The 22,359-nt window shown below is 35.3% G+C and overlaps 1 protein-coding gene across 1 annotated transcript in view; it reads left to right on the forward strand.

Moving 5' to 3' along the window:
* The window catches only part of LOC119078596 (inactive dipeptidyl peptidase 10), a 115,951-nt gene extending 96,671 nt beyond the window's left edge, over positions 1-19,280 (forward strand). The window contains exons 3-16 of the mRNA XM_037186184.1: positions 2,365-2,460; positions 4,216-4,330; positions 4,931-5,025; positions 5,147-5,274; positions 9,102-9,313; positions 9,436-9,601; positions 13,686-13,799; positions 14,238-14,361; positions 14,617-14,846; positions 14,915-15,261; positions 15,387-15,624; positions 15,700-16,052; positions 16,118-16,422; positions 18,725-19,280. Of these exons, the coding sequence (XP_037042079.1) occupies positions 2,365-2,460; positions 4,216-4,330; positions 4,931-5,025; positions 5,147-5,274; positions 9,102-9,313; positions 9,436-9,601; positions 13,686-13,799; positions 14,238-14,361; positions 14,617-14,846; positions 14,915-15,261; positions 15,387-15,624; positions 15,700-16,052; positions 16,118-16,422; positions 18,725-18,781 (2,580 nt within the window). The 3' untranslated portion in view covers positions 18,782-19,280. The remainder of the gene's footprint in view (positions 1-2,364; positions 2,461-4,215; positions 4,331-4,930; positions 5,026-5,146; positions 5,275-9,101; positions 9,314-9,435; positions 9,602-13,685; positions 13,800-14,237; positions 14,362-14,616; positions 14,847-14,914; positions 15,262-15,386; positions 15,625-15,699; positions 16,053-16,117; positions 16,423-18,724) is intronic.
* The last annotated feature ends 3,079 nt before the right edge of the window (positions 19,281-22,359 follow it).

Raw genomic sequence — 22,359 nt, forward strand, 5'->3', positions numbered from 1 at the left:
GGTGGCCATTTTGTTAGGCACTAATACCAGATATTAGGTAAAAATGCTACCATCACTTTACATCCGAGTAACCCGATAGATCCAAAGCATATAAACACTGAATGTAATGAAAACGCGTTTTTGCTACTGCTGTTTTTGCTGCACTAGGGAATTCTTCAAAGTAGCTTTCTGTTTATGTCCAACTTTCCATCAAAAGATGGTAAAATGTTTTCATTGTGAACTTTCGAACACAAGCTGATTTGAAAGTTTTTACAGCTGTCTTGGGAAAGGATCGATGGAAACAACTGATGATAACTAGATCACGTTAGTCTCAACTGAATCCCGAGGTAGAAACAGCTCTGTCGGCTTTGATGTATTCACTTACCGTGAACCTTGCGGGGGTGGGGAAGAGCAGAAGCTCTGTTTGTTGAAATAATTGTTCTTCCTTTATTTGTAAGCATTTCAGGTGAGGGTATTTTGAGTGATTCCAAACGTCCTGTAAAAGGACGCAACGATTGATCTACACATGATTTCCTCTAGTGAAATGAAGCGGACTGCGTTTATGAAATGTTAATGAAATGAAGAGCGGAAATTACGGGACCCAACTTTCATGTTCTATGATGCCAACATTTATATTTACAACACGCTGTACGTATGTATATGCAAAAAATTCACCTCAAAGTATGGTCCCGCTTGTTTTCGTTTATTTGCATTACGTTCAGTGTTTTTATACTTTGGATGGACGTTCACTACAAACGACCTATCTCACCATCCGGTGAACTATAGATTTCATGAACATTTTTTCTAGAATTTGTATAGTCAATATCTACGTAATGAAGCAAAATCCGTTCTTTCAAAAGACCCATATTAGTTAGTGACATAATTTTAGGGAATATAATTTGGAAAACATTTTATAGAATTTTCCCACATTTTTCAAAATTTTCTAATTTTTTTTAAATTACACTCACGGAATTTTGAAAATCGACACATTTTCTGTTTCGTGGTTCTCTGGTTTCTTTGTGAATTTTGCATGTATTTTTATATGGAGAAATCAGAAACTCAAGTAAAACACCGAAACAGAAAATGTGTCGGTTTTCAAAATTCCGTGAGTGTAAAGACAGTTTTGGGAAATTTTGGAATATTCAAGAAATTATGGGAAATGTCTTTCTCAAAAATAGTCCCCTGCATCGTTTTTGGTTCGACCTAAATATTTTCAAAAAAAACGTTTGGTTTATATATCATTACAAAATAGGGGAGAAAAGATTTATCGAAATCGGTTGCGTTTTGTTCACGTGAGAGTGCTGACAGACTTGACACACATTTTTTCGGTCTAAACAACTACACATTTTTTTCGCTTTCCTCAGGGATTCCTACTCGACTAACAGTAGTAAACGTATTACACCCAGAATTTCGTACGGGTCTAAAAACTCACCATCTAAAGAATAAGTGTAACAGGAAAAAAAAATCTTTTTCCTTAGTCGCTTCTTACCAGGACCTCGGTTAAGTCTTTTGTGCAACGAGTCGAAATAGGTCAAGCATTTTTCAAAAACTTTCTGACAACCAAACAACAGCCACAAAGATCTCGTGTGTATGCGAACCGAACCGTGAAAATTATTCAATTCATTTATCGTTTAAATCCATTCCAATGGAATGTATATGATGCGTACATGATAAAGGGTATAACTGACAACACACAGCATTATATCAATTTTGTATAACACATAGTTCCTGTCACAATTGTGTCATTTTCCATTATATTGCGAAATATTATTTTAATACCGAAACGGCGTCAATTAATTAGACGATTTTAACAGCGCTGTTTAATATAATGACACCTGCCAAATTATAACACTTTCCATACATGACGAGATGGTGTACATTCGGAGTTGAATTATAAGTAAACCGCCCGGCACATAATAGAGCTGCTGACGCAAATTAGATGATGTGAAGATATGATAATAAATCAATAGAACGTTTTCTGTTCGTCCCACTCTCATATTGTGTGCGTTTAAGTTGAAAAGCAAATACTTCGAACGGAGGATTTTCCCTAATCTGAGCGAGACTATTTATACGTCTCTTAAATGGAGATAATTGCTTGATGATAATCTTGAAAATGTATGTAAACATGACTAATCGAGCAATAATTAATGAAATCTTATAAAATATATAGACATCAGGAAATTAGAGGGGGAGGGATATTAATTAAGAATTCGGGTGGAACTAATTCCCGTACTTAGTATTATAACATCCCACCCTCGCTTCCAATTATCTTTGTTATATACAATTCGAATCAGGTTTCACGTTCTTGTTATGGATAGGGAAAAAACGATCCTTGTTATTACCAAAGTCCTTAATACTCAATTTAAATTTTTTCATTCATTCCAGTTGGTGTCAGCAAATCCGAATCAGAGAAACTGGAGAGGCATACTGATCGCATTACTTGTCATCGTAATTGTATTGGCATTGATTGTTACGTCAGTGGTAAGTGAATTTGTTGAATAAAATAAAAAAATTTGGTTCTTTCCGTGGGTAATAAATTATGTAAACAGTGAAAGGAGCAAGGGAATATATTATTATGAATATCGGGGTGATGATGACGGAAAGCTGGGTACTTGAAAATTCAAACATTTTTCTGTTTACGTAAGCCATCAAGGCAATAAAATAATTACCGGTGTGGAAGGATGATTTGAATAATTTATTTTTTTTCCTCTCTATCGTCAACGATTTTAAATTTTCGCTGCGATGAACGTTTACTTATATACCGACGCAACGAAAGCAATGAAGAAAAAAAAGAGTATAAACGGAACGTTGTGTTGGCCTCGTTCTTTTATTTTTGTACTGAAATATGAATTGACTTGGGAGGATTTGAAGGTATTACAGCGTTTTGTGCTTTCATTATCAAGAAAAGTCGAATATAAATGGAAATGCTGAATCCTTTTACGGAACGGTTATATGGCATCAATGCTCACGATTTATTCTATTGAAAAATATCAATTTTTCACTGCGGGCATGGACAATCATAGTAGAAAAATCGACTTTAAACTTTTCACAATTTGATAAAAATTCAATTAAAGAATAAAATCGACAGAAAGCTTTTGTTCGCATTGAGTTATTGGACTGATGTTTTTTAGAGGAATGTGGTACCTGCAGTAGAACTAAACATTTATTCTTTAGATGTCATCTTAAGGATTTGTTATAGAGTGTTTCATGAATCGCATCGCAAAAACCCGTCAAAATTTAAGGCCGCTGCAATTCTCACGTAAGTGGTAATGGCCTCTCCTACAAGTGTTGACTATCCGCAACTATCCGTCGAGAATTGAAGTTGAAGCTAGGCATACTGAGTAGAAAATAGGCCAACCTACAATTGTATTTACAGAACTTCAATGTCATTTGCTATCGACAGCGACTATAAATTTAAATGATTAGCTAGGACAAAGTTTTCTTTATTTATACCAGAATGCACATGTAACCAAATGAAGTGATAGATTTTGTATCAAATTTATAGGTTTCGCTAAGTAACACACTCAATAAATCTACTAGTTTTAATGCTTGCAGTCTATTTGAGAACTCGTCAAATATTTACAGATTACAAAAAGGAAACCGAAAAAAATTTATGACGAAAGCTACATATGTACAGCCTTAATAGTTATTTTCGCAACAAGTGACGAAAAGTAGAACTCTCCGTTGCCTTTATTGCGAAAAAAGTTGTATATAACTCGATGATAAATAACTATTATGACATCGAGTGCGAAGTACTTTATTAGGCTCTAGATGTGATGCACATCCTGAGCCTACAAAAGTACTTCGCACTGAGATTCATACAACGTATTATGCAACAGAGAGTTGCATGAAAACCGTAAAATATACCTCCTGAACCCTTCACTCAAAGAATCCTCAGAGTGAATGACTTATTTTTTGTCAAGATTTTCTTTTAATCGACTTTTCATAGTGACATTGGAGATTGGCCAAATGATGAAATATGTAGGACAAGTCGCTTAGGACAATATTTTCTTCTATTCATACAACCTTCGACGTTTTCTTAACACCGACTCAGGAGAGAATACAGAAAAATCTTTTAGCTTGGGCGGTTGAAATGAAAAAATGTTTTCGATAACTGCATTTTTAGGGCACAAAAAAAATTAACTTTTCACCCGCAACGACCGCTCATAGATAGGTCCTCGCCTGATTTTTCTTTAACAAGTTTTTCACTGACTCAATTTTCAATTTAATTTTCAGATATTACTTACTCCGCCTGACGAGGGACCGCGCGTAAAAGGTTCCCGAATAAAACTGCAAGACATCGTCGATGGTCACTATACCCCAATGAGAGTGAATGGTACCTGGATTTCTGGTAAGTAATTCGACTTTTCCACAACATACCATTCTCATGTCGACGAAAATCCATGCAGCGATACAATCTCTTCGAAAGGTTTCAATTTTTCTGAAAAATCACCAACACAATTCAATCTGTGCGCCACGATCAGCAATTCAAATACTTTATGCACCTAAAAGACACGCCATAAATTTAATGTTAGAGTAAACAAAATCATTTGATGCTCGTCTATGACAAACTTTGAATGCAAACTCGTTTCCGATTAACACTTTCATCCCTATAATCTACACGCCAGACAGACACACACCACAAAATTTACTTATACAAAGTAATTTCCGTCATCATGAACATGGAAATAAGTTGATATAATGTGGGATGTGTGTGATGGGATTGAATTTTTCTATCTCGCCTCTGCTGTGATCATTTATCTGAGCTTATTTTCCGTTATTGACAAAGTTTACCAAACTAAAGTTGCAATAAATTATACCAAACAAAACGGAAAATGTTATTTTTCTCCATGTGAGTGGATGTGGGTGGGAAGGTTGGTTGGGTGATGCTGGTGGAAATTATTGTGAACGTAAGTTTTCGTGAACTAAAAATGTGTATTTCAATTTACAGCTGAAGAATTCCTCTACCAAAATCAATGGGGTGGAATCAGTTTATTGAATGCAATAAATTTATCGGAAAGGGTGCTCATGTCAAACACAACATTTGTAAGTATCAACATACACTTCGATTGATTGGTAGTGACACTATGCAAGAATTTTTTATTGTTCCAAACAGTTTCGTTTTCGTTTTATCCAACTTTCAATTGTTTTCCAATTTAATTTTCAGAAAACTTTAGCTCCTGTCAGATTTTCATTGTCTGCCGATAAGAAATACTTGCTGCTGGCTTTAAATGTTCAAAAGTTGTTTCGACATTCGCAAATAGCGCAATATTCCGTCTACGATATTCAAACAAGGTAAGTTTGACCGGACAAATTGCATAAATTCAAGAGAAACTTTTATCGTAGTTTCATCTCATTATTAAATTGTTCTGCTAACTATTTGTCGTAATTGATGGAAACGAATTAAACTCGAGAATTTAATCGTGAGCAGAAAAAACAATTCAGACCGCATGATTCGGTTGCGGTAATCGGTGCACTAGTTTTTTTTTCGAAATTTTTAAATTTTACCATAGATAAAGACCTGGCATCCAGGAGAGGGATTACGACATCAGTTCTCTTTTCTCTATTCAATTAAAACTCTACCGGTAGAGAACGATTCACTATCTCATTGAAAGATGTCGCTGCGACAAAACCATTGTCAACAGAAAAGTAATTATTTCTTGCTCGACGGATTTTATTCAAATAAAATGCCATCGTGTATCACATGATCTGAGGACTCCGGAAGAGTAATTCGTTTTATCGGCCCTATATCGGCTTGGGGATAAGGGTTTGAAAAAACGTTTGCTGCTGTTTCATCACATCCTTTTTTAAGACTCTTATCGCCAAGCCGATATAGGACCGATTAAAAAAAATTGCTGTTCCAGAGTCCTAAGGTCTGACTAAAATCCGTCGTTTAAAAAATTAATCATTTTTCTGATGACATTGGTTTGTTGCAGCGACATCTTTCAATGAGTAAATCGTTCTATATCGGTAGAGTTTTGATTCAATAGAGAAAAGAGAAGTGACGCCGTAATCGCTCTCCAGTTAAAAATTAGCAGACATTCATTAGTTATCGTCAAGATCATAGAAAAAATCTATAAACACTGACTAGTTTAGTCTTATATATAGCAAAACGTATGTTGAAGATATTGAAGTAACAGATTTTGCGTCGAGCGGCGATGGTCGTTGAAACAAAGTTGATATTGTGACAAATTTGGTGCTTGTAATAGTGAAAAGTCTTTTGAAATTCAGAGACCTACCTCTGTATCAAAATAGTTTTGCTACTAAAAAGAAGGCTGAATCAGCCTAGCCACGACTGCCTGTCTTGTAATGCTACACACAAACATTTTGTTTTTGTTTTAAGTCATACTAGTCATTCAGTATTTATAGCTGCGTACATATATCGTGACAGACACCAAACATACCGCAACTACCCGAATCTAGATTTTATTTTACTTTAGGACATTTCAAAAGCTCATTCTTTAATAAGCTCTGAAGATGACAACAACTTAGTTGTAGAAAGCTAAGCAAATAAAACTAAAAAATCACTAAACCACTACTTATCCAAGTATCTTATTAATCCGTTACCACAGAGGAATTTTGTCTGACACACGGATGTGACACTATTCACGCTATTCACATATATTTTATGTAGAATTGTCTCGTGAGTAAGTCTGACAAGGGATTCGAACCCGAATGATTTTGGTGGAATGCTATGAAGGAAGGATGAAATATGCCTTTATCAGATGTATTAATTGCTCGAGTCTTCGAACAGTTTGGACTTTACTAAATTAAGGCTTTGCGAAAAGCGACAAAATATATATTACACACTTGTCACGAAGAAGTCGAGGTTTGCTGAGACTGATAGTGACAAGTGTGTACTCTATTTTATCACATAAGCGAAAACGAGACAACAACATAGACCTGAAGTGTAATTTTTGATTTAAACTTCTAGTTAAGTAATTTTGACATCCGAACACCTCGCGTATGTGATAAAGCACCCCATTCCGCAACTTGTTGCATAAATAGCTATTATGCCACCGATTGATAAATGTTTTTTGGCACTAGATATGTAGACCCAATGTGATCTTAAAAGGTCATTTATCATGCAACATTTTTCTCAATAAAGGCAACGAAAGTTCCTCATTTCGTCGCTGAGTTGAGATTTTTATTTAAATAGTTGGTCGTTTGAAACTTGCGTCACTTCACCGTACTAGCGCAGCTCTTAAAACAATTCCTAACTGAAACAAAAAGTTGAACATTTTTTATTGGAAATTTCTGTTGCATAGTTTTTTTCATTAGCCCCGGTCCTACGGCAAACAAAAACATAATATTTTTCCAACCTAAAGTTCTGTTTTATTTTTTGCACGCATCATGGTACAAAATACTTCAGGACTCGACCATCCATTATTTTTTACATTTCGTTTCAATATTCCACTCAACAAACTTTGGTTTATGCATTTCGCTGATGTTTTCAAATGTAAACGGTTATTTACGGTTAATGAACATAGTTTTTGTTTTAAAAAAAATTGAATTTGTTTTTGATTTCGTAATTAAAGCGGAAAATTTCCACGCAAGCATCAAAATAACGGATATTTGCGACAGGAATTGCATTGTCAATAAATATTCAAATTATTTAGTTTCTAGCAAATCATTTATTTACGTTTAATGGGCTTTTAATAGAGCAAGTTATACCAATTGATAATTACGAAACGTTTTCAGGATAAACACTTCCTGTAATTAGGTAAAATGTTTCGCACGAAATTTCGTATCGATTGAAAATGAACTGACACGGAATCATCAACCTGTAATTGAATTTAATTTGCTTTATTGTGTCTGTTGTCGTAATATGCAATATTTAGACTTCTGATAAATTAGTTTATCATCTTATTGCAGTTGCAAATGAAGATTTAATTTAATTCTGTTCAAATTAAGTGAATTTCCAAGGTATCTCTCCAATTTCTCCCTTAAAATTGCACAATATTGTGAAGTGAAGTACTACGAAATGTAAAATTTATTACAACTCTTGCTTAGAAACGGTTAATCATCTGTTAACGACAGCTAAAGTAAACAAAGTGAGCATCAGATGTGGTGTTGTCGTTGTTGTTGTAGCAGCGTGTATCTCAAGACTAAATGAAGTACTAGACTTTGAATTAATCAAAACACTAAAAAATAGCCTATACAACTAAAGTAACAGTTTTAATTACTGTACCAACTCTAAAATCACGTAGAACACTCGGCTAATTTAATTCCGTCGCCAGTGAAAGACATCGTGTCGCACTGCTTCATTATAAGCAGCCTCAGTGCAATTTTCTGACGATAATTTCCAGCCAATTTGAAGTTGTGTCCTAACGCTAGGATCCGTCCAATTTTATTAAGAAATGAACTTTTGTCCTTTAGCAAACTATTTGTGTTAAAAGTTAGCGAAGAGCAGCTAGAACAAATGTTTTGTCTTTCGTGCAATAACACAACGGACGATATAAAAGAGGCAAATTTGATCATAAAAAGTATATCATCAAAGCCTCTATAGAGAATACCAAAGCTAACAATTACTTCGAATGCAAAGGTATGAGTGTGGACTATGTTCGTAGTTACGTTGAGGAAAAATACGTGCAACTGAGCAATACGTTCAATGCATTTCTTTTGGAGGACCGAGCAATGGTCCGAGAGGGTACAAATGCTTACTTTATGGTCTGAGTTACGAAGCATATGTGATTCCGCGATTTTATGGCTTGTTGAAGATAGGGAAGATTTAAATGTGCGTCCTATTGTTAGCTCAACGAATCACTTGGGAAAGAATTTAATGGAATGGTTGTTATCCAGATTAAATATTGTAGCTGATCATTTGGGACGATTTGATGTCCAAAACTCAGATGAAATCTTCAGAAAGATCGGTAGACGACAGCTTAAGAGCTTTTGATATCATCAGTTAACCAATGCGACGAAATAAATAAGAAATGAGCACTGGATATTGTAGCCTTTTATGGCAAAATGTATGATGAAACAAATCAAGTAAAAGATTTTGCATCCATTTGTTGAAACGCCTTAGATCAACAGAAGCAGTAGATTCGATAATAATGATAATTAACAAGCTAAAATCAAAGAACTTTTTCATGGCCGTGTTTGTTCCTTTCATATTTTAGTGAGAACATTCCATTATCTCACATTGCCGATGACATGGATTGGCCCTATCTACATTATGCTCAATTCACACCCAAAGGGCACTCGCTCATAATGGTCTACAATTATGATATTTTTTATCGACTCGGACCGCGAACATACGAATCATATCGCGTTACAGATGATGCGATTCCCGGTGTAATTTACAATGGAATACCAGACTGGCTTTATGAAGGTAATAGCGTCATTCATTGTTTTAATGAGATTACCGTACTTGAATGTGAATTTCTGAAGGACGAAGTATAACCGTGGATGATGCGAAGACGATGATGTACTAATCACATTTTTCATTTTCAGAGGAAATACTTAGCGCTCCATCAGCCATCTGGATGTCAACGGACGGTTATTTAATGCTTTTTGGCTCATTCAACGATTCTTTGGTTGAAGAACAAAAGTTTCCATGGTACGGCACCACTAGCTCATCGTCTAACACCAATTTGTATCCGGAAATAAGATCTCTAAGGTTTGTCTCATTTGCATGATTTTCTGTTCTTTATTCCATTGTAACAATGCCAAAAGCCGTTCTCACGACAACCTGAACATGAGAGATTAAACTCGTGAATGGAAATTAATTCCGATAAACTTTAAGCACGTAAAACACTTAGGGCTCGTCGACAATCTATGAAATCAAATTAATTAAAAAACATGAATTTTATCTCCAAACTACCCAGACCAGAGACACACAAAGTGTAATACACATTCCCAATTCCATTAACAAGAATTAGAGTATGTTCCATAAATAGGTTAATAAAATACAACTCGCATTTATAGGTAATTTACGTATTTAATAACTCTACTGCCATTCACACCGCCACCCCCATGAAGCAAGAAAATTCATTTTCTCATATTAGTGTTAGGAAAACGATATTATTATTCATGACTTGTTTTCACTATTGTTTCCGTTGTATATATATTGTAACACACACACAATGTCGTTTTCGATTCACCCATAAAAGGATGGAATATACAAAAGCACAGAACTTGAACTCAAATATATAAATGGTGTTTCGGTGATGAGAATAAATAAAAAATAATTTCCAGGTTTATGATGATGATGTTAAATGTGAAATAATTTCAATTTTCATAGTGTTTTCTACCCGTGCATTTATAGACATTGTTTAACTTCGTGTACAATAATAAACACGTACGCCAATTTTATTGTTACACGAACATTCTGCTACAAAATGTATTCCCAAAGTAGTTCTTTGCAAATTTTTAATGGTCAGGGGTTTTAGTTCAGTCGTTCAAAGTCTGAAATGCGGGAACTGGGAGTTAGTGATTTACATTCTCTTTGGGTCTTATTAGCATTTCGATCAATACCAAACCCTTTTTTTCACAGGATGGTAATGTGTAAAGTTATAGTTTAAGTCCTGAGGAGTTGTTCATGGATGACGTGCGATAGTAGTTGGAAAATCAAAAGCTATGCTGAAGGCATGGAAAAATGATAGTAGAAGTTCAATACGTGTTTCTCGAACAGTACTAAGGTAAATCGGTCAATAATTTTTTAATAGTCAGAAGGAGTTGTGATTCTTGGTTGATTGATTATTGAACAAAGGTCATGTCATCATGTCTTTGAGCAACTGTGTGTGTATAGTGCTGTTTAAGCTGATACTCCTCTAGATGAAGGCCAACAACGAAGATCTATTAATTCAAAAAGTTCTATATGAATAGCCACAACTTAAGCACCAAGGCAGTGTCTATTTTTGAGAATTTGATTCTCAAAATTCTTGAAAATTTAAGTTCTTGAAAATCTCAAAGTTTATGAAAATTCTTGAAGGCACTGCCAAGCCTACAATTTGTAGGCTATAAATAGCAATAGAAAATTAGAGTAGTGACTCACAACAGTGTACCATATAATTTCACATTTGTACACTGTTTGAAGGTCATACGATTAGACAACAAACTACTCTATTTGACACAGATTCACAGGCTTCTGCTGCTAAGCTGGGAGACTTGCCAAAGTTCTTGATCTGTAACTGAAATTCAAAGCAATCTGAAAATGTGTAAGTCTGAAGGGGACCTGACCCGAATTTATCTGAAATCAAGAGAAATTCAGGTAAATCAGGTTAAGTTTCAGGTAAACCTGGGAAAAACCCAGATACACCTGAAATATGACCTGATTTACCAGAATTGTTATTGATCTTCAGATTTCAGGTAAATTGAGGTCAGATAAAAATTTTCAATTCTGACTCAGTTCTAATCAGATTCAGGCAGTCATTAACCTGCAGGTTCACCTGGCCTTTTCCGACCCATAAAATCTGTAAATCTGTGTATTGCCATCATAGGAAATTCAGGGGTAGGGTAAATTGGCACCATGCAAGTTTGATGCGTGCCAGTTTCCACTGTAATGTGAATTTAGCACAGTGCCAGATTCACCATCTGAAGAGTAATTTGGCACCATGCAACTTTGGAAATTGGCACACGGTAGCCATAATAGAAAAATAAATAAAAGTGAATGGTGTGCTAATCATAGTTAGCCGTCTGTCACTATTAGTCAACATTATTTACCTATAAAGGGAAGGCTTGGCAAAAATTAGGGAATTGTGATGTTTCGATTCGAGGAACAACGTTTAGCTGCTCGACGAAGATTGCTCAATAGGGTCGGAAAACGACAATTGAGTTACAAACAATTTTTTTTTTTATTTTTTATCGATGAAGAACCTAATTATAAGACACTTTGTCTCGTATCATATGCCAAAAAAAGTTAAAACTTTTTTTTATAAATCATTTTGAAAGTCACTAAAAACACGAAAATTCGAATAGAAATACAGTATGTCATCAAAAATTTTTGTATTTCGATTCGAATTTTCGTGTTTTTAGTGACTTTCAAAATGATTTATAAAAAAAAGTTTTAACTTTTTTTGGCATATGATACGAGACAAAGTGTCTTATAATTAGGTTCTCCATCGATAAAAAATAAAAAAAAAATTGTTTGTAACTCAATTCCTCCAAGACATCGCAACTTTTATGCAAGATTTCGTAAAGGGACGAATTTTCTAGTTTGGAGACAAATTATTGAATTTATCTCGATGCCTTCAAAGCCATAGCTTTTTTGCGTCATTTTTTAAAAAGACAAATTTATTAGTTTTGACTGCGAAAACTCGTAAAATGACAAATTTATTGACTCACAGACTCAATCATAACTTCCAGATTAAAATGAGTTAGCACAAAACTGGCACACAAGCTTCGTTGCGTGTGCCAAATTCTCAAAAACCTAGGAAAAAAGGTAATCTGGCACATGTGCTAGATTCCACTTCATGTACGGAATTTGGCACCCCCTTCACGTGTGCCAAATTCTCGGATCCCGAAATTCACCCGAAAATTGGGTTCCGTTACTTTTGTGGTTCGCCTTCTCTTTAATTCAATTCTTCAACATCATCTGCTATCGACATAGACGACACAAATAAGGGCTAAGCTCTGACAATAAGGTCATGCGTTAGAAGTCAGGACTGAATGAACAAGGAAAAGATTGTCTATCGATCCGTCGAAAATACTTTTAAAATGTAATTGACTCGTGACTCGATGATTCTACTTACCATACGGCATACGGTTAATGCCATCTGTGAACGGCAAGCATATTTTGATAGTAAAATTTTTAGTCATATCTCGTATAGTGCCAACAGGGAAAACCCGTAACCACAAAGCAGTGTACGTCTGTTCCATTTATCCAATATTATAATAATAGTCAAACGTGATAATGTGCTGACTTTAGCTGGTTAACCGACTACTATGATGGTGTCCCAGAGATGTTATTCTATTTGTGAAAATTCATGTCACAATGCAGAGGCTACAATTATTAAGACGAATGAGAATAAAATTCACAGAAATCCGACAAAGGAACATTTCCAATTAAGTCATATCCAACCAGAATTTAAACAGAATTTCAGAATTATAACCGAAATCACAATGGAATGTGAAAATGGCTTCAGGTGATTTATCCAAAATTATCATTGTGTGTATAGCATAATATGTATACCCTGCGTACATATCACATATTCCGGTAATAAGCTTAGTTTATTGGAGAATGAAACTTGCCAGAAGACACTCGCAGGAAAACTTTTTCACAATATAAAACTACCAGGCGGAATATAAGGTAAACAGACAAACACACAAATTATTTAACATTTAAAAGGGAAACAAGAACATCAACACAAAGAGACGATAATACACAAACGAAACTCCGGGAATCATGTTTTAGTCGGTTCTAGGAAAATGTTTGAAAATTATAGAACATGTAGCAAGAGATGGAAAAGGTGTATTTTGCTTGTGATAATATGATAGACCGTCAAGTAAAGCCCGTAAAGTCAAATAACAGCTTGCGATGAAGACAATTTTTTCTCCTTTCTTGTGTAACGAAACATTTTCCCTTGAACTTTTCGCCAAGTATGTGCGGCTTACCGGTAGAACTTATAGACTTTGCAAAGAACAGATTGCTGAGAAAAAAGCTTTCTTCTGAAGACTTTTATTCAAAAGATTCAATGGTGTGAGACTGTGTGAATCCTTCCGATTTGATAAAATAACTTTTCCTTTTTTTCCATTCGTTTCAGATATCCGAAACCAGGTACACAAAATCCCGTCGCTACGTTACGAATTGCTGATTTAGCCGATCCGAAAAATTTTCGCATTCGAGACATTAAGCCACCGGCTGTTTTAATCAATGAGTATGTATCTGAATCAGGGCCTATTTTCAGTCATTATTTTCGAGAATTTTCAAGAATTCCGGGAAATTCAAGAATTTTAAGAAATTTGATAATTCTGAGAATTTTAAGAACTTCAGGTTTTTCGAAGAAAATTCTCGAAATTTTTGAATAGAATTATAAGGATTTTGAGAATTTCAAGAACTTTCGGAATTTTAGGAATTCAAAGAATTTGAAGAATATCGACCTTGTCTAGAATCTCAAGAATTTCTAGAACTTCAAGAATTTCGAAACTTTCGAGAACTTTAAGAATTCCGAAAATTCCAAGGATATTGAGAGTTTCAATAATTTTCAAGAATCAATTTCACGAAAATGGGCCCTGCTCTGATTTTTTGTTTTGTTTTCCCTTTCACGAATTATTCGATCAATTAATTGTAATTCATTTGTCGTCTTGCTTTGAAGGGACCATTACTTTACAAGCGCCAAATGGGTATCAATGACAGAAGTGAGTGTGGTATGGTTGAATCGACCGCAAAATATTTCGGTGGTAACGATTTGCAAAAGCCCAATGTGGATATGCCAAGAGGTGGGTTGCTAGACGTGATGCTAAATTAAATGAATTAATAAATGACTTTGTGGCATATGGCTGGTGCTCCGTTTTGTTGTGTACGCATTTGAATATACAACGATGAGGAGGACTAACTGTGATGAAAATGATAAGAACAAAAAATGAAAAAGTGTACACATAAGCCCGTCATATCGGTCGTCTAGACAAAATCCAAATTATAAATATTCCACAGAGAGAGCCACACTTTTGTGAAGATAACCACTTTCGTTTCAGACACACCGTGTCAGCGGAGACGGCAAAGGATGGGTGGATGTGACCGTAGCCCCGTATTTCGCATCAAATGGCAGTTCCTACATTGCCATTTCACCATTACGCGACGGTGCGGCCGGACTTTTTCGGCACTTGGTGCACGTTCACATATCACAAAAACGAATTCTTCCGCTCACCCATGGCACATTCGAAGTTCGACAAATTGTTTATTGGGACGAAATCAATAATTTTGTGTACGCAACAGAGCCATAATGAAAATCTCCTTTGCAACCCGAATGTAATTTCGCTTCTTTGTAATCAGATACTTCCTTGGAACTCCAGAACGTCATCCTGGCTATCAGCATCTCTATCGTGTCTCATCACTACCACCGAAATTCGGTGTAGCCTTAAGTATTCCTCAGTGCCTCACCTGTCCGAATCAATATTCTAATGATGTGGTAACGACAACTACCCACAATCCACCGAAACTACAAACGGCATGGGACGATGATTGGGAAGCCGAGCATACTGTTCCGCCTCCGACAACACAGGCGCCAAAAAGACCTAAGAAAAAGAGTTCGGTACAAAAAACTCCGATGCCAGCTTGTCAGTACCATAAGGCTACATTTTCGCCGGGAAGTGTGGGACTCGTTATCATCGAATGCTTAGGTAGGTGGATTCTTTCGCTAGGAGTTTTTGATTTATTCTTGTCGATCGATAAGTGAATTAGTCATTTGCAAAAGGTTCTCTCACCTAAATCCAACTTATTAAAATATTGAAATATTTGTTTCAAGGGCCGGGAGTACCATCTAGTGCAATTTATCGAATTGGGACCGGACACAAAGTTCTTGAACCGCTTTTCTTCATCCAAAACAATACAAGACTTCGCGATCGAATATCTCAAATTGCATTGCCGCAAGTGAAAACGTTTCCGGTAATGATTTCTGGTGGATACCATGCACAAGTACGCTTGTATTTACCACCGGGATTGAGAGAAGATGAAATAACGAGATATCCATTAATTTTGCACGTGTAAGCATTAATGAACAAAATTCTGTTACGACTTTCTATCTGACGCAATCATCGCATAATATTGATTTGAAATAGATATTCTGGACCGGGGACACAATTAGTAACGGACAAGTGGCGCATCGATTGGAACACATATCTTGCGGGCAACAAAGATTATATCATTGCACAAATTGATGGCAGAGGATCCAGTGGACAGGGTTATCGTCTATTACACGAAGTTTATCGTCGATTGGGCACCGTGGAAGTGTCTGACCAGCTCGAGGTCACCGAATATTTACGAGACAATTTACATTTTGTGGATAAGCGACGAGTTGGGATTTGGGGATGGAGTTATGGAGGCTATGTTTCGGCACTCGCATTGGCTAATGAACTATCACTGTTCCAGTGCGGCGTTAGTGTATCACCTGTTGTTAGTTGGAAATTGTATGGTAAGAATATTGTCCCTGTAAACCCTTCGTCGTCTCAAACCAGTGAAAAATTTGATTATTTGTAGACTCCACGTACACCGAACGATATCTAAGCTTTCCGAACGTTACTGATAATTACAAAGGCTATGAAGAAAGCGAACTTGTGAAGCACGTCGATCAATTACGTGACAAGCATTACCTTCTAGTACATGGCACTGCTGATGACAATGTTCATTTTCAGCAGACTATGCTGTTAGCGAAATCGTTAGCATCGAATGGCGTGCTGTTCAAGCAGCAGATATATCCGGATGAAGGTCATAGTATGTTGGGCGTTCAACGACACCTGTATCGTTCAATGACAACGTTTTTCGAAGACTGTTTCCGGAGACAGGTAAGGAATTTCTTTAACGATTTCATTTTAGTAGAAAATTTGGTAACTGATTCAGTTAGTCCAGATGAATTTGCCAGTCCTATTCTGTTAGTGTCACAGATGGTAGTCTAATCGATTCGAATTTCACATAGCACTCCTAGCTCCTAGCATTAATACCCATTAACATTTTGATTTATGAATATGGGATCAGCGATCAGCCATGAAGATGGAAAACTGTTCGCATGATTTTCAGCGTTTTCCGTCATCTTGTCCAAACCGTTTTAATGGCAATTGTATGGTTTGTAGCTTGTAGCACTTTACTCTTTTCACTTTCTTCCATTTTCCTTGAACCCGCCGAAACTTGTTGCTTCACTACAATTTTTCGTATCTTGTTCGACCAAGTAGATTAAGTTAACCAGCAGTTTTAGTATCGAATCTATTACTTCATTTGGTCTAAGTATTTTTGAATAGATTGATTTGTGCGATTCTTTTGAATTTCGACTGACCGAAATCGCCTTGGTCTAAGTCTAAGATATTTTTGATCTTCCATACCTGGCTAGTTGTCAGTGGCCAAAATTCGAAAAATGGGGTTTCGTAGTCCGGGGTTTCATTTCCGTAAGGTGGTGAGGACACGGGCGTGTATGGGTTCGTTGGAAAGCTGAGGTCGAGTACTTCTGGGGCAAATATTACCTTCATAAAATTTGATGATAAACGGCCGGAAATATGACTTCCGGAAAATTTCTCAGAATCGATGTAACCTCCGTGAACATTGTGACCTCACTAATGTAAATATCTGATTACATTATTACTTATTATGAATGTGGAGGACCTCAGCTTTACAGCGATTTACATATTTAGTAGTTTGGTACGTGACTATGTAACAGATGGAAACTATGTGTTTCACTCCGCCAAACTACTAAATATGCGTATCGCTGTAAAGCTGTGGTCCTCCACATTCATAATAAGTAATAATTTAATCAATAATTGCATTAGTGTGGTCACAGCACTCATCAAAGTTCACCGATGCTCCATAGATTCTGAGAAATTTTCCGGATGTCATATTTTCGGCATGTCATATTTATCATCACATTTTTTGAAGGTAATATTTGCCCCTGTAGTATTCGACATCAGATTTCCAACGAACCCATACACGCCTGTGTCCTCGTTACCTTACGGAGATGAAATCCGGACTACGAAACCCTATTTTTCGACTTTTGGCCACTTACCACCACCGTACGGAAGATCAAAAATATCTGAGACTGGTTTTGGGGCCTAGGCACCAAGGCCTAACTAGGCATGTATAAAAAAAAGTCCCGGAAAAAATAGTGCCGATTTCGGTCAGTCGAAATACAAAATCTTGTACTTCATTGATTTAACATTAATTTTACAATATCAGACCACATTAATCAAAACTTGTAGTTTCTTTCTGAAATCGTTATCAATAACAGATGACAACTACAGCTAAAATGATAGTTGTAGCAGTTAGAAATCTTGAAAGTCTTGAAGCTTTCGATCGTTTTCTTTAAATTTGAATAAAATCTTAGAAAATTATCAAAATAAAGAAAAGTAAAGAAAAATTGTAGAAAATAGTTTATAAAAATGAATTGGATAAGGTAAAAGCAAAATAAAATGATCGAGTCTGGTCTGCTCATTTTATTTTGCTCTCATTTTATTAACAGAAAATATCGTTGAATTATTAGAAATTAATAGGAAATTAAAGGAATTAAAGTGCAAATCCGCCAAAACGGAATGAATCCGGTAATTGAAGGAACTGAAAGGAATTAGAAATTGATTTGCCACTCTTTTGGCCAGTGGTTTCCCCTCTAAAATTATGCGTCACCCGTTACTTAAAAAATTAAATAAATTTTATCAATTTTTATTGAATAACGAAATGCTTGAGAATCAGATGCTTGAGTACATGCTTGATTTTCGAAGTAATGTCATATGAAACCCAATCAGATGTGTGGTTGAACGAAAGTTCAAACACCATCATCTCCTCCTTTTCATTAAAGAAAGAAGCGTCTAAATAGCACTACCAACCCAACTATATGTCTGCCTTGAGATTTCCCTATCTAAGTAAGAGTAAGAATCTCAATTACTGAAGAATACAATACGTGATAGCAAATCGAAAGAGACAGGGCCAGTTTTTCGGAATTTAATTCCTAAAATTTAGAATTTTTTCAAGAATTTCTAGAAGTTTTATGAAGGTAAATTCCTAAAAATAAGTCCAGGAAACCAATGTTTGATAAGCCACACGAAAAATAGATGACTTTCAAGAACTTGAAAAGTGTTTTTGAATCAAATATTTTTTTATTTCTACCAGGTACCGCCAGAAGTAAAAGCTGGCCTTGGTAACGGCGGTCTGGAGGATCGTTCATAAAATCAATAAAATTAATTAAGCGGTTGTGATAAACAAGTAATTTGTATAGAATTAAGTTTAATTGATAATAATTAATTCGAACACAAGATAAAAAAGCTCATTCTTCTCCTACTCCTTAAGAATTTATATAACTGAAGCGCAAATATTTGACTAAAATCCTGAACTTAAAATGGAAAATATAAATGAACAGAGAAATTAAATTAAATTAAAAACAAAAAAGACTTTCCGAAGATGAAACTAAAAGAAGAAAACTTAAAAAAATAAACAGAAAAAAAAACTTAAAAAAAAGAGTAAAAAAAGTCTAAACTGAGTGATACTTAAAGTGCCAAATTTGATGTTGTATTAATACAAAAGAAACAAAAACAAACAGAAGAGCAACACTAAATCTGACGAAAAGCAGCAATAAAATAGAACCGAAAAAGTCTAAAATCAAAAAATGTGTAATTTATCAGTATCACTGCAATTTAAAGCTTTTAAAGCGTAAAAGTATATGGCAAAATAAACAAACAAATTATTTGTGCTTTTGATTTTGTGGGTAAGTAAAACAAAACCTTGATTTCACTAGACACACAATTAATCTCATTTTTCATTTTAAAAGTAAAACATCGTAGGAATAGAAAATCAATTTGCGAACATATCGAAATGGTTCGAGTAAAATAGAAGAAATATTCCCACCACAGAACTTGTGCTGTTGTAGATAGATTTCATTTCAATTATACTTCATACTTCTTGTCTAAGCATCCATTCAGTAGCATTGTAGGAATTAAGTGATTTACAATATGATTGCAAAGTAAATAGTCAGAGTCAGGGTAATCTAACTTTTCGCAAATTTTCGCAACATTTTCCCGATTTTCTTGCAAAAATTTCCCCAAAGCATGTTAGATGTCAAGCCATGTTTATTCGTCTGTGATGGTTTAAAGAGAGGTTCACATGGACCTGTAATCGACTAACTGCCCTGCAACGTAACACAATATAATCAGCAGAAAACCAAAAGGCGAAAATCGGAAATGACTTTCCACAGACGTCATCTGTTATCAATAGCTACGACAAAGTAAGCAAAACGCTGTGGTTCATTCTAGATTTATATGTTTAAGTACATGATGAAACTAATGAAGCAAAAGATTGTGTATCAATCTGCCGGAAAAACTTCGATCAAAAGAAGTAACAGATTTGATGATGCCGTCTGTGAAAGATTTAACTTGTTTATCACCATCACTTCAATTATGATTTGATAGACTTGTTCGTGTGCCAATTGGTATAGTGATCTTAGAGCTTTATATTAGTACCACTGTCGACATGGCTTGATAAGAAATAGTGTATTAACATGCAGAACGTCGAGAGATTTTCATCAAAACAGTGGTCGAATGTCCTATACTATAATAGATTGTTAGTGAATTTATTTCTAAGATTTCTGAGTCAGAAATTCTGCCCTAAAACTTGGTGATCCTGACGGAATAATACAAGATTTAGTCTATGCGTAGTGTGTTCTGACCTTACTGGCTTTTGACTTTGTAATCAATAATAATTTAATGTAACATCGAAGAGAGAATATTTTGTTCTATATATACACAATGAGCAAAATGAAAGCATTAAACAACCAATTTAAATCTGAAATTAAATGGAAATTAATTTGCAAGTCAAAATTGTAAAATTCATTTTGAAACGAAATAAAAAAAATTCTGTAAATATTTGCATGCATGTCATTGGGAAATCGTCAAATTCTATCTAAACTATTCTATCAAACAGCAACATCTCGCTGCGCTAAAACCGGGATGGACGACGTAAATGAAGTGTATTAATCGTAGATTAAAGTCATGAAGAACGCTGGGTCCAAGTCTTGAATGTAAAATGTCTAAATTTAAAAAAAATATGTAAAAAATAGCCTGGAGTCTGACGAAAACTCCTTGTAATTTTCCATTTCAGTTTATTTTTTTTTATTAAAATACTGAGAATTGCAACGGCACGTTGTAGTTTCAAAAATCCACAGAGACGAGAAAATACAAAAAGTCACACCCCCCCTGAACAAAAATAAAGTTTTACCGAAATGCACCCAAAAATTTATTGCTGTTCTAAATAGAGGGACCCTAGAGGAGTTCAAAACGATGGTCCGTTAAGCTGGACCAGATGCTTCCCCACACCCATACAACTAAGGAAAAAATTGTATGGGCTGGGGAAGCATCTGGTCCAGCTTAACGGACCATCGTTTTGAACTCCCCTAGGGTCCCTCTATTCAGAACAGCGATCAATTTTTGGGTGCATTTCGGTAAAACTTTATTTTTGTTCAGGGCGGGTGTGAAGTCATCACCGAACGTTTAATACCTTTTAAAAATCGCAATTATAGTTGAATATGTCTTACTTCTAAAAAATTTTATTTTGCCAATTTTGAGGGTTGCAATTCGAAGCAAAATATAAAATTCGAAACAAGAGCGGAATGTACCGTATCTATTGGCATGACTGACTAGGGATAAAATGTTGAAAAGTAGAGTTTTCGTGTGAACTTTGTTGATCCCAGGCGTAGCCGAGGGTGCTTGAAACAACAAAAGTACGGTTTCTCGTTTCTCTACTTCTCATCATTTTATCCCCAGTGCTGTTAAGTATTTCTTATTTTGTGGTGAAAGTTGTGCACATAACAGGATACAAATGAAAAGTCTAGTTAACGTGAGATTATTGGTCTCGCATTCGCCTCGGACCATCATAATTCACACATCAACTCGACTTTTCAACTTTTGATTCCAAGTTATGTGAATGCCTATAAATCTTGTACTTCTTTTGTGCAAAGCGTCGTCGTGTACTTGATACACAATCTTTTATTTCATTTGTTTTAACATTCGTTTTAGTATAAATGAGACCGCATAAACCGGAGTTCATTTCTTATTGGTGTCGCTTGGTCGATAACAGATAAATGTTTTTTTATGGTATCGATCAATTCTCTCTGAGTTTAGAGAATGGTTTAAGCAATTTTTATAAATTCAATGGTTGACTGGGAACGGAACAGGTTGATAGCAAGACTGAAAACGAATTGATGTATTGGTGTATTGAGTAGATAGACAGACTTTGTTTAAAAGAAGGAAAAACCCAAGTGTCGCTTTCCAACCGGCCGAATATTCCATGTTTGATCTTTTTCTTTAAATCTCTTTGTTAAACTTTAATGCAACTATAAAACGAGCGACTCAATCTCGTGAAGGAGTGTATGATTCCCAGAGACAACTGAAGAAAATTCGTAGATTAGTGATGATTGTAGATTAGAATGTGTTACATCAAGTGAATTGAAAACGAATTGTTTAGTCTATTATATAGGTAAATAATTGGTTTCAGTTAGACATCAAACCCGCCGGATATGTAACCCAGTCTATAAATCAATTTAAATGAAACAAATTTCTCTCGGTATTTCATTTTGGGGGACATTCATAAATAACGCACGCACCAAAGGGGGAGAAGAGAAGGGGGTTTAAAATTCGTGTTTTTGGGGTGCGTACTTTAAAAATGGACCCTTGGTTTATTTAAATAAAATTAAAATTAAAAGAAAAAATCATCGTGACCAATAAAACATTTAAAAAAGTTAGTAAAATAATTTCTCA

This window comes from Bradysia coprophila, unplaced genomic scaffold (genome assembly GCF_014529535.1).
Source record: "Bradysia coprophila strain Holo2 unplaced genomic scaffold, BU_Bcop_v1 contig_297, whole genome shotgun sequence".
NCBI classification, from domain to species: domain Eukaryota; kingdom Metazoa; phylum Arthropoda; class Insecta; order Diptera; family Sciaridae; genus Bradysia; species Bradysia coprophila.